The sequence below is a fragment of the Lagenorhynchus albirostris genome, chromosome 10 (assembly GCF_949774975.1).
Source record: "Lagenorhynchus albirostris chromosome 10, mLagAlb1.1, whole genome shotgun sequence".
Taxonomy (NCBI): domain Eukaryota; kingdom Metazoa; phylum Chordata; class Mammalia; order Artiodactyla; family Delphinidae; genus Lagenorhynchus; species Lagenorhynchus albirostris.
Genome location: NC_083104.1, coordinates 58,419,948 through 58,433,755, shown reverse-complemented (window position 1 = coordinate 58,433,755; position 13,808 = coordinate 58,419,948). Strand labels below are relative to the sequence as shown.

Below are 13,808 nucleotides of genomic sequence, written 5' to 3'. Positions count from 1 at the left end.
GAAAGTGAGGGGATGGAAAAAGATATTCCATGCAAATAGAAATCAGAAGAAAGCTGGAGTAGCAATTCTCATATCAGAAAATTAGACGTTAAAATAAAGACTACAACAAGAGACAAAGAAGGACACTACATAATGATCAAAGGATCGATCCAAGAAGAAGATATAACAATTGCAAATATTTATGCATCTAACATAGGAACACCTCAATAGATAAAGCAAATACTAATGGCCATAAAAGGGGAAATCGACAGAACACAATCATACTAGGGGACTTTAACACCCCACTTTCACCAATGAACAGATCATCCAAAATGAAAATAAATAAGGAAACAGAAGGTTTAAATGATACATTAAACAAGATGGACTTAATTGATATTTATAGGACATTCCATCCAAAAACAACAGAATACACATTTTTCTCAAGTGCTAATGGAACATTCTCCAGGATACATCATATCTTGGGTCACAAATCTAGCCTTGGTAAATTTAAGAAAATTGAAATTGTATCAAGTATCTTTTCCGACCACAATGCTATGAGACTAGATATCAATTACAGAAAAAGATCTGTAAAAAATACAAAGACATGGAGGCTAAACAATACACTACTTAATAACGAAGTGATCACTGAAGAAATCAAAGAGGAAATCAAAAAATACCTAGACACAAATGACAATGGAGACAGGACAACCCAAAATCTATGAGATGCAGCAAAAGCAGTTCTAAGACGGAAGTTTATAGCAATACAATCCTACCTTAAGAAACAGGAAACATCTCAAATAAACAACCTAACCTTGCACCTAAAGAAATTAGAGGAAGAAAAACAAAAAACCCCTTAAGGTTAGCAGAAGGAAAGAAATCATAAAGATCAGATCAGAAATAAATGAAAAAGAAATGAAGGAAATGATAGCAAAGACCAATAAAACTAAAAGCTGGTTCCTTGAGAAGATAAACAAAATTGATAAACCATTAGCCAGACTCATCAAGAAAAAAAGGGAGAAGACTCAAAACAATAGAATTAGAAATGAAAAAGGAGAAGTAACAACTGACACTGCAGAAATACAGGATCATAAGAGATTACTAAAAGCAACTCTATGCTAATAAAATGGACAACCTGGAATAAATGGACAAATTCTTAGAAATGCACAACCTTCTTAGACTGAACCAGGAAGAAATAGAAAATATGAACAGACCAATCATAAGCAATGAAATTGAAACTGTGATTAAAAATCTTCCAACAAACAAAAGCCCAGGACCAGATGGCTTCACAGGCAAATTCTATCAAACATTTAGAGAAGAGCTAACACCTATCCTTCTCAAACTCTTCCAAAATATAGCACAGGGAGGAACACTCCCAAGCTCATTCAACGAGGCCACCATCACTCTGATACCAAAACCAGACAAAGATGTCACAAAGAAAGAAAACTACAAGCCAATATCACTGATGAACATAGATACAAAAATCCTCAACAAAATACTAGCAAAGAGAATCCAACAGCACATTAAAAGGATCATACACCATGATCAAGTGGGGTTTATTCCATGAACGCAAGGATTCTTCAATATATGCCAATCAATCAATGTGATACACCATATTAACAAATTGAAGGAGAAAAACCATATGACCATCTCAATAGATGCAGAGAAAGCTTTCAACAAAATTCAACACTGGCTTATGATAAAAACCCTGCAGAAAGTAGGCATAGAGGGAACGTTCCTCAACATAATAAAGGCCATATATGACAAAACCACAGACAACATCGTCCTCAATGGTGAAAACCTGAAGCCATTTCCACTAAGATCAGGAACAAGACAAGGTTGCCCACTCTCACTACTATTATTCAACATAGTTTTGGAAGTTTTAGCCACAGCAATCAGAGAAGAAAAAGGAATAAAAGGAATCCAAATCGGAAAAGAAGAAGTAAAGCTGTCACTGTTTGCAGATGACATGATACTATAGATAAAGAATCCTAAGGATGCTACCAGCAAACTACTAGAGCTAATCAATGAATTTGGTAAAGTAGCAGGATACAAAATTAATGCACAAAAATCTCTGGCATACTTATACACTAATGATGAAAAATCTGAAAGTGAAATTAAGAAAACACTCCCATTTACACTGCAACAAAAAGAATAAAATATCTAGGAATAAACCTACCTAAGGAGACAAAAGACCTGTATGCAGAAAATTATAAGACACTGATGAAAGAAATTAAAGATGACACAAAGAGATGGAGAGATATATCATGTTCTTGGACTGGAAGAATCAACATTGTAAAATGACTCTACTACCCAAAGCAATCTACAGATTCAATGCAATCCCTATCAAACTACCACTGGCATTTTTCACAGAACTAGAACAAAAAACTTCACAATTTGTATGGAAACACAAAAGACCCCTAATAGCCAAAGCAATCTTGAGAACGAAAAGTGGAGCTGGAGGAATCAGGCTCCCTGGCTTCAGAATATACTACAAAGCTACCGTCATCAAGACAGTATGGTACTGGCAGAAAAACAAATATACAGATCAATGGAACAGGATAGAAAGCCCAGAGATAAACCCACACACATATGGTTACCTTATCTTTGATAAAGGAAGGAAGAATATACAGTGGAGAAAAGACAGCCTCTTCAATAAGTGGTGCTGGGAAAACAAGACAGGTACATGTAAAAGTATGAAATTAGAACACTCCCTAACACCATACACAAAAATAAACTCAAAATGGATTAAAGACCTAAGTGTAAGGTCAGAAACTATCAAACTCTTGGAGGAAAACATAGGCAGAACAATCTATGACATAAATCACAGCAAGATCCTTTTTGACCCACCTCCTTGAGAAATGGAAATAAAAACAAAAATAAACAAATGGGACCTAATGAAACTTCAAAGCTTTTGCACAGCAAAGGAAACCATAAACAAGACAAAAAGACAACCCTCAGAATGGGAGAAAATATTTGCAAATGAAGCAACTGACAAAGGATTAATCTCCAAAATTTACAAGCAGCTCATGCAGCTCAATAACAAAAAAAGAAACAACCCAATCCAGAAATGGGCAGAGGACCTAAATAGACATTTCTCCCAAGAAGATATACAGATTGCCAACAAACACATGAAAGAATGCTCAACATCATTAATCATTAGAGAAATGCAAATCAAAGCTACAATGAGGTATCATCTCCCACCAGTCAGAATGGCCATCATCAAAAAATCTAGAAGCAATAAATGCTGGAGATGGTGTGGAGCTAAGGGAGCATGCTTGCAGTGTTGGTGGGAATGTAAATTGATAGAGCCACTATGGAGAACAGTATGGAGGTTCCTTAAAAACTAAAAATAGAACTACCATATTACCCAGAAATCCCACTACTGGGCATATACCCTGAGAAAACCATAATTCAAAAAGAGTCATGCACCAAAATGTTCATTGCAGCTGTATTTACATTAGCTGGGACATGGAAGCAACCTAAGTGTTCATCCACAGATGAATGGGTAAAGAAAATGTGGCACATATATACAATGGAATATTACTCAGCCATAAAATGAAATGAAATTGAGTTATTTGTAGTGAGGTGGATGGACCTAGAGACTGTCATACAGAGTGAAGTAAGTCAGAAAGAGGAAAACAAATACCATATGCTAACACATATATATGGAATCTAAGGAAAAAAAAAAAAGAAGGTCATGAACAACCTAGGGGTAAGACGGGAATAAAGACAGACCTACTATACTAGAGCATGGACTTCACGATATGGGTGGGGGAAGGATAAGCTGTGACAAAGTGAGAGAGTGGCATGGACATATATACAATACCAAACGTAAAATAGATAGCTAGTGCGAAGCAGCCGCATAGCACAGGGAGATCAGCTAGGTGGTTTTTGACCACCTAGAGGGGTGGGATAGGGAGGATGGGAGGGAGGGAGACGCAAGAGGGAAGAGATATGGGAACATATGTATATGTATAACTGATTCACTTTGTTATAAAGCAGAAACTAACACACCATTGTAAAGCAATTATACTCCAATAAAGATGTTTAAAAAAAAACTAAATAAAGGAGAAAGGGGGAGATTGGAGCAACCGTAGTTACCTGTTTCCTAGTCTCTTCCTTCTTCCACATATTTTCCTAATTCCTTCACAAACTTACTGATTATGTTGCTTTTTAGTTTTAAAATTCAGCCACCTCCCAGAATCCCTTCCATAGATAGGGATTGGGGGAGGAGGCATGGATGGAGGACAACCAGAACTATGTCAATACCCCAATGATTGCACAGGGGAGGCGTGTTGCTGTGCAAGAATATAGCTCGGGAGCCGCTTTATTTGTTTATCAATGAACATTCTACTGCGTCTCTGCGATGTAGGTCAGGCTCATTGGAAATACCAGCCGCCGATCACATGCAGTCTTCATTATATTTCCAGGCCGGGTGCACAGCTGATTCCTGCACACTGGAGTGCGTAAGAGCTGCAGGACGGAGAGGAGACACCTGTGCCTTAGCGACGCAGGTAAAGCCCCATCTACCTTCCCGAGGCTTTCCCGAGTGCTCTCCCATTCCCTCCGCGCGCCCTCCTCATCACCATCTGCCGTCCCGTCATGGACCCCAGCTTCTCTGTTCAACCGGTGCTTTTCCCGCTCTCTCTCGGCACCTCGGCAGTAAGGAGGGCTCCACACAACTGGGCATGCCTAATAACCAGGGCGGGCTCTGGCTGCGAGAAGAAAGCGCTTGCACCTTCCGCGCTGCCCTCCCCTCTCCTGCCGCGTCCTGCCACTCAGGCGACCCGACTTGCGGCGAGGTCCAGTAAGGGCCCGCGGCCTCGCGGGACCCCGCCTCTCGCGACACCCTCTCCAATCAGCGTTGGGCGGAGGCGGGACGCGCCCTGTGCCCTCCTCTCCTGTTCAGGCTGCTGGTACGAGCCGGGCTGGGCGCGAGCGAGGGACTGAGGCAGGACGGGTCGGGAGGCGCGGGGCCGCGTAGCCCGACGGCGGGGGCGGGCGCGGCGCGGGACCGGAGAGGGCGCCAGACCCCGAGCCGCGGCGGCGGGAGGCGGGAAGCGGGAGGCGGGAGGCGGGAGGCGGGAGGCGGGAGGCGGGAGGTGGGCGAGCAGGGTGCCGGCGACCTACGTCCGAGCGCGCGGAGCCCTGCGCCTGGCCGGGGTCGGTCCGAAGTCCGCGCTATGAAAGAGGAGAAATACTTGCCTGAGCTGATGGCAGAAAAAGATAGCCTGGATCCATCTTTTGTGCACGCCTCGCGCCTGCTAGCCGAAGGTAGGACTTGCTCCCCAGGTGGAAACAGACAGCTGGCCCCTGTCACCGCGGCGGGGTTCGGGGAGCGGAGTTGGGGAGGACGCCCGTCTCCTTCGCGGAGACTGTCCCCTAAGGTGCTCGACCCAGAGCTGCGGACAGAGCAGGTCCTCGGGCGGCGGATGCTCCCTCCCTCCCTCCCTCCGCAGCTGAATTTGGGGAGCCCGGAGCTGCGAGCTCTGTGGCGGTGGAGACGTGCCCTGTTAGGATCTTTGATGGAGAGAAGTGAGGAGCTACGCGGTCCACGGGGATATTTTCACTCCGCAGAGGGAAGGGAAATCAATTTCGAGTGAATGGTGATCAATGTAGTGTTTTAACAGCTTCTTAGCTACAAATCAGTCTTTCTTTCTTCCTTTCTTTCTTTCTTTTCTTTCTCTTCTGCTTGGGAAGCGATTTTGATGTTCTTTAGTATAATTACAGTCTTTCCTATGGAAAGTCAGAATTAACCTAGATTAAATTCTGCGTGTTCTTCAATGTTTGTGAACGTGGAAGAGGCTAAAGTGCTTATCAGTTTATTTGAAGTGTGATGATTGCGTGCTCTGGGAGATGCTGATCTCTGGGAACGCTCCACAATTGATCAACTGTTTTACCAAGTGTGCATTTTCTTTTGTGTACCTGTAATGTTAAAAGAGATTTCATTCCCAGAGGAACAGAAATGTCGTCTTTTGCGTTCTTTTGAAAGGTCGTTTAAACACACACACACACACACAGACACACACACACGAACATGAACTTTTGTATGACAGAAGTATTAACCAAATTACTTCATTTATCTTGAAATAATGCCGTCTAACTGCTAAAGGTACTCAAGATATCTGTAGCAGTCTACACCTGTCTTTTTAAAAACAACTCCAGATTTTTTTTTCTTGATGAATGCCTCATTAATAATAAACTGCTTCATCATCAAATTGACTACAGTGCAGTTTTGTAGCTTAGGTTTTTATGACCTTACCTATGGTAAAACTAAAAGTTAAAACTTTCTCTTCCTCAGCCCTTAAGCATTAAAGGAAATGTTTTCTTTTTCAAGATTTAGTTGTACATAGAAGGAAAAATTCTAATCCTCCATGTATGAGTCAAATAGTCATTAGGTTTATTTAAATGTTTTGTTGATGGATTATTATTTACAACAATAAAGTGTCAGGTGTTTTTTCTATTTTGTATACTAAGTAATTAAGAAAAGCTTTATAATCGAAATATTGAATGTGTGAAACAACTAAACTGTTTTTCAAGGAACAAGTTTGGTTTTATGGAGGATTTAGGACAGAAAATGCAATCATGCTTACTACTTTCTTGGTTACTGTATGAAAAAAAATAAATAGAACCTAAAGTTGAAAATGAAAGTCAATTAAAAAATTAAACTCTCCCTCTACTCTATTAAAAAATAAAGATAACTACATAAAAATAATAGAAATATTGTAAATTAATGGGTAAATGATTAAGATTGTTCAAAATGATTAAAAATGCAGTTAAAAGTCTTCTTAAATCATTTACTTCAATATATTTTCCAGAAGTGTCTTCATTTAGCTGATAATGCTTTAAAATGGAAAAAAGTTACAAATTGATCATTTTCTCAGACCTGCTAATTGGACTTCTTTTGGGGACAGCAGACTTGATTAATTCATCAGTCATTAATGAGAATTAGTGTACTGAAAACTGCCAAACTACAGCAATGCGTGTGAGGAGCCCTAAATAGAGAGTGCAAGTATTTCTGCCGCTGATAAAACAGTCAGAGAAGGCTGTGCACCTGGTTCCTTAACATTTTATTTTTCTCAGGAACTTCGTTTCTTGATACTTAGGAACATGTTCCTATGTACTTTGTAATTTAATTTTTTCCCAGTAGGGGGAAGCATGTTCTGCTTTTGTGAAGAATTAGGAGGAAAAAGCTCCTAAATAGAGAGAAAAACATCTAAGTAAGAAACAGAGAGAGGTGTCCAAATTTCAGAGGAAACATAATGAGGAAAAGAGGATGGAGGAGGTGATGATAATAATCTTGAGTATATAAAGAGATAGGCCAAAAGAGACACAAGACTTAAATTCTCTAATTGTACCTGAGGCTCTTTATGTGTGCTTATTGAAGAGTGTCCTTTTGAATCTCTAATAAACCTTAACATACATTTTACATTATAGATCTGTCATTATCTTTTCAAAGGCCATCTGCCTAGATTCTTAAGTCTTGTTTCGGATATCTATAGGAGAGTGTTGTTGAGATAATTTTATTTCTCATCCCTGGAAATGTACTGATTGAAGGCAGCGGCTATAAATAAACCTGACACAGATGTTCATTTGGAAAGAAGGTGCTCAGTGAAGTACATTTCAGCCAGCACTGTGCAGACCGTCTCAAGACTGAGTGAGTAATAAAAATGATCCAGATGATTCAGTTCTTCGGAATGATTTTCTGGAAGCTAATACATACAAGGGCAGTGATGTAAACCAATGAGCTTTCACAGTGATTTATTTTGATTTTTTGATTGGTGGTAGATGCAAATCAGTGCTCAATTGTGACTACTTCACTTAGAATAGAAGGCCATAGGGTTAAAAGTGCTAGTTTGTTGGTTATTTTGTTATTTTTGTTGTAGTTTGTTATTTCACTTGTTCCTGCTGTGTACTTTCAGTAGGAATGATTCTGAGAAAGTTAAAGGAAGAGCCCAAACATTTTATGTATTGTGTTGTTACTTAGAAAAATCTTGAATAATATGGTTTGAATAGTATAATATGTTTGAGCAGTTAAAAGAATTTTCTTCTGTGATGATAATATTGTTTAATTACCTATTTGTATGGAAGGTGCTTTGGAGTATGATAAAACAGCAAATTCAGCATGATTCTTGAAGTTCCACTCAGCCTCTGAATTTGCTTGCCAGATGAAATTAGACGAGGTTATTTATATCTGTGATACTGCTGGGAAGTGCACTAAACTGTGAATCCAGATACCTGGATTTTAATTCCACTTTTGCCTAAACTGAATCTTGGTAAATTTCCCTTCCCTGAACCAGTCTCTCAAATTGAGGAGTTGGACTAGATTTCTTTGTAATTCTAATGAAGTCTGGGACTACTGCTGGTGCAAAGGAGTGGTGTTTGTGTATTCAGAATACCAAAATCAGTGGCTAAATATTTTGGAAGCTTTTTTCATTCCTTCTTAGTTTAATGATTAATAATACATTTATTGCATTATAATGCAATTTGAAGCATAAACATTATTTTGGGTACTGGGGACAGATTTACATTTACTGAACCATTCTCAAGGCTTGGGAGCTAAAAATGTATATGCATGGAAATATTCTTGTTTGCAGTAAAGCCTGCCTGTCTGCTGACAGACATAGATCTGTTCAAATTTATAGATTCAGTTATGGCAATTCCATACCTTTAGGAGGATTAATAAATTCTTGTCCAATTGAGAGTATTTTGGGTTCTCTGGCTGGCAAGATTTCCTAACCTGAATTATTCACAAATATTGGTAGGTTCATCATTGTTTTGGTTGACTCATCATATGATGAAGTCAAATATTGCCAAATATCCCAACAGTTCAAGTGATTTTTAAAAAACTCTGGGTGCTTTTTTCAAATTTTGGTGAAAAGCTTGCCCTTCCATCTAGAATTGGCCTGTTTGCAGGTGTGGATGAATGAGAGGAACATGGATTAATAATTTATCACAAATGCTGACTTGTAGTGATTCAACTACATTTAGATTTTCAGTAAGGATCATTTTTAAACTCAGAATGTGTTCCTTGAAATATTTTCCATAAAACATGGTGAGTTCTTAAGTTAAAGAAAGGTATTGGTATAATTTCTAAAACCAACTTCTGATAAAAAATAGTATTCATGTGACTTTTCCTTTGATTGATGTAATCTCTTTTCTCTCCCAATAAATTTGGGATAACCTTATTTATGTTTCTTAAATAAAAATAAAAATTGGCAAAAAAAAACTAAGTTAAAGGTATCTTTGATCTGCAGTTAAAACACATTTATCATATAGTGGAGAAATTCTGCTTTAGCAAACAAAACACTTGGGATGGAGTGTTGACACCCCTGCCAACTGTGAAATAAAGGATATTTCATTTATTTCCTTTCTGATTCTCAGTTTCTTCACGTGTAAAACAGCAAAACGAATATCCACCAGCCAGAGTTCTTTTAATGTTAAAAAATGCTGTTTGTGACTATGTAAGCTGTATTTTAAAATAGGAATATTTGTACAACTAAAACAAAAACATAAGCAGAAATTCTACAAATATAAGATGATGTGTTTAAGGTTTTCCTTAATGTTTTAATGGCATTGTGGACTTGACCTCAACTTGAAGCTTGATTTTGTAATAAAATGAGCACTGACTTAACTCTCTGAATCACTGCTGAGTGAAATTTGAACTCATACACCAAATTATGAAATAGATTATCTTATAAAAGATGATTCCAACAAGAGATTTTAAAATATCGTGTTCCCTCCATCAGTGGTCGCTTGCCCGTGTCTGACTTGAGCCTGGTTAGCCCAGGACCTGGATCTCTCGAGGCTCATTCTGCACCTGCTTGGCCTCCTCATCAGGCCACATGTTCATCACTCTGGGCAGCTGGCTGCATTCGCCTTTTCCTCAAGGGAAGTGGATTTCTGTCTTCCGAAGTTCTTCAGCCTCCTACCACTTAAAAAATTCCATACTCCTTTCATTCCCAGAAGGTGAAATTAATTTTTTTGTTCAAGGCTGACTTGTTCACAGCATCCTTAATCCCAGCACCCATCACCCCCTCCAGGTCTGGCCTATTATATCCTTTCTTCAGTAGTTCCAACGTCTTCATCCCCAGCTTTCCTTGGAGCAGCCTATAAACATGATTCAATCGGAATCACTTAAAAAAAATAGAATACTTGTTTCACTTGCTGAAAGTAATAAAAATAACCTCTCTTGACAATTTTTCTCCTTTGTTTCCTTCAAGTTTCTGATGACATGAGTCCATACAGCTGCTTACTTTCTCAGTTTACCTTCCACAGGTCCTCCATCTCGCTGCAGTCCTCATCATTGTCTTGAAACCAGAGGCTCCAGTGAGAATCATCTAATTGCCCAATCCAGTAAAATGTGTCTGACCTCTCATCAGGGCACTTGGCTGCACTTTCCACTATTGTTCTTCTCCCAATTTCTTGGCTTCTCCCTTGGTTTACAAGCACTACACACTGTTGGTTTTTCTCTTCTGTCTCTCTTACCAGGGCTCACCATCCTCCCTCTCTCTCCTCCCCACCCCAACACACACACCCTGTCAAGAGTGGTTCATTCAAGATCAGAGTGTGACCATGTCACACCTTTAAATGCTATTGTCATAGGCAGGCCATCTCTGACAGCAGGCCAACAGAGGGAGGGGATGCTGCCTGCCTGGATGCTTCTGGGGCAGGGAGAGTCCAGGCTTCCCCAGGTGCCTAGGGGAGGGAGGGAGCCCCTTTTTGCTGTTCCCGTGTGGTCTTTAGTGACACCGAGAGGGATGGGGAGGAATTCCAGCAGGAGTGAAAGATTCTCTGACACCCCCGGCTTGGACGGGGAAGGATGCATTGGTCCTGCTCCTGGGGGTGGACATCCGGGTCTCCACGTAGCCTCTGTCCCCACTGCTGGTGGTACGGAAGTGCTGTTGCCTATTCAGTCCCCCTGCCTCCCCCCAGAGAGATGGAGTGCCCCTTCACAGTGGAGGGAGGCTGGACGCCCAGGCTCCCTATTTAATTTTTCTTGATGGGGGTGAGCCTGAGACACCGGTTTTTGGGTTTTGTTTTGTTTTCTGTGTTGTTTGGCTGGGGAAGGATGTTTGTTGTCTAAAAGTTTTCTGTCTTGCAAGGTTGCCCTCTTTCTAGTCCTGTGGCCGGAGAGAGCAGGCTTTGCTTGAGCCTTTTTTTGGTCTCCTTCTGTTAATGTTCCTGGGTTTCCAACGTTTCCAGCTGCCACTTTGGCATATATGAAACACCAGAAAAACTAGCAAAACCACTGCCTGAGTCACATGGTACCCAGCCAGCCTGCCTTCTTCCTGCCCCCTTCTGCAAAGTCTTCTGTGTTTATTTTATATATAATATCCAGTCTCCATTCATTTGTGTTTTAATTTATTTCTTTATAAGATTTTCTTTTGAAGGCAGGTTCAGTCTTGTACATTAATATTTCATTAATTATGTAAGAATGAGCATGACCAGGATAAATCCATCTGGATAATGAACACAATATCTGATCAAAATTTTTGGTTTCTATTAAGTATACAATCTAGATTGGAGCTCTGTGTTCTCATGGCAGCTGCAGAAGGAGGGAAGTTTTAGAGATGGTTTTTAGAAACCCTTGGAGATGACTCTAGTATCACCAGCCTTTCCTATGTCCTTATTTTTTGAACATTTGATTTGATCCCTTTTCTTGTCTGAATACAGATTATAAGAAATGTAGCTTAATCGGAATTATATCCTGACACCAGTTGGTTTCTTTAAAGCTATAAACAGTGTAAGGCTTAATATATTAATAGATTGTAATATGATCCTTTTCTTACAGAAATCGTGAATTTCAGTAAAATAAGTATGATATAGAAATATATATTTTTTAAAAATAATAGAGTACTGGTTAATAGCTGATCTCCCAAAGGAATGTTAGCAGATACCCGTGTTATATGACTTCTTCATTTTCTCCAGAGGAGAGTTCTGAAATAACCGCATGTTTTATTTGTCAAAAAGTTGAGAGGTCACAGCCAAGTATCTTGTTGCACAAATATTTTTAACTGTTTTGGGAAGCAAATCATTTGTAGCGTATCCTCTATTGCTTACCTTACCCTCAGGAGCACTACTTCCAAAAAATTTTTGCGGTAGAGAGAGAGAATAAACATTCAAGAACACCTGAATGACAAAGTTTTCGGTCCTTTACTATAGATGAACTTGTAGTTTAGCTACAGTTTGGGGGATGAGTTCTGTGGGGCAAGGACTCAGTGATCCTTGACTATGTGATTGCATGTGCCCTTGAATGTGAGTTGGTAACACCGGTCCTCAGTATGTGTTATTGGTATATGAAGAGGTATCAGATGTTTAATTTATTAGTTTTTAACAGTATACATAAGATATAAATAACAGTGCATGGTAAGAGCTGCTGGGGTTTACAGACTGCTGGTGTCACAGAGATTCCAAGGAGGTCACCATGATTGTAGTTCTTCATTCTCGTGGTCACTCTGTCAGCATTGGTGAGGAGATACTCCTTGTCACGCAGTGTACTGGATGCTGACACACCTACCACAATGTATCCACTCGCCAATCCTATGAGATAGTTACTAGCATTACCCTATTTTACAAATGAGAAAAATTAAAAATTAGAGAAGTTAATTTATCTCAGATCACACAGCAAATAAATTATAAAGCTGAAACCCAGGCTTTCTTACCCAGAGACAGGTGTACTGGTTACAGCATCCTGTCTCCCGTGGGAGACACTGCTTCAGGCAGGCTTTGCAGGAAGTTCAGATATTAACATGCAAAGTACTTTGAGGAGATCAGCGTGGTGGTCATCATTCACTTCTTAAATATGTTCCTGAATGCAAGTATTGGATGAATTCTTCCCCAGTGTCTTTAAATAAGTATAGTATATAAAAGGCAAATACATTTATAAATGGGAAATTTACCTTAGTACAGAATTGGGTTAAGGATTATCAAGGGAGCCTACATTTTCAGTGTCTTACATTGACTGTTGTTTCTGAGGGAGTTTAGTTGTGAGATGGTAAAGAGCAGGAGAACACTTTTTTTTCTTTTCTTGGATCCAAAAGAGGGATTGGAGACCTTTGTGTGATTTGCTGAGACTTTTTCTTTCCATGTTTTTTTTTTTAAGAGAACTGCTTATATTTGCCAAATTCTTCTAGGAAGGAAGAACAACCATAGGTCCTCTCTTGTGTCTTGAGGGAGTGTCAGTTTTGTTTATAATTTGGGAGTTGAGCAGAGTTCACATGTGGTCAGAAACTGAGAACCCATTTCACCAGCATGGCCTGATACAAATGTTATCTATAGGTAATGAGGCTTTAGGATTTAATTACTTTGAAACAGATTGGTCTGTGTTATTACACTTTTATCAGGAATGGCACAATTGATGTCCATTTCCTTCAAAACATTGAAGATTAGATTTTACCTTCTAATAGAAAAGCAGAATGAACATGTTTTCTCTCGAGTATAGCTATTTTTAGCAGGTTCATTGTATGTCAGAAAATGATAGACCCTGATGCAACTCAGGAGACAGAGCCTCGGTGACGGACACTCAGTAGAGGCTGAAGGAGAAGAAATCTGTACATTTTGAGAAGCAAGGGATGACTAGAGTAATAGCTACTTTTCTTGAACATGTACTGTGGGTCATGTCCTTACATTATATCCAAAAAGGCAGGTAATATTGTCCTTATATTATGGGAAAGATAAAGATTCAGATTAGAGGATAGCCTAATCCATTTGGATTTTTTAAGTAATAAATCAGAGGTTAAGTAAATGTCTAACTATAATGTGAAAGTCTCAAAAAGCAACCATTAAACATTGAAACACTAAACAGTATTGCAGAATATGACTGGTTT

General features: G+C 39.5%; 1 protein-coding gene across 1 annotated transcript in view; it reads left to right on the top strand.

Annotated features, from left to right (window-relative positions):
- The first annotated feature begins 5,162 nt into the window (after window positions 1-5,162).
- Window positions 5,163-13,808, top strand: part of KHDRBS2 (KH RNA binding domain containing, signal transduction associated 2) — a 685,450-nt gene continuing 676,804 nt past the window's right edge. Inside the window, exon 1 of the mRNA XM_060164098.1 lies at window positions 5,163-5,253. Coding sequence (XP_060020081.1) covers window positions 5,163-5,253 — 91 coding nt within the window. The remainder of the gene's footprint in view (window positions 5,254-13,808) is intronic.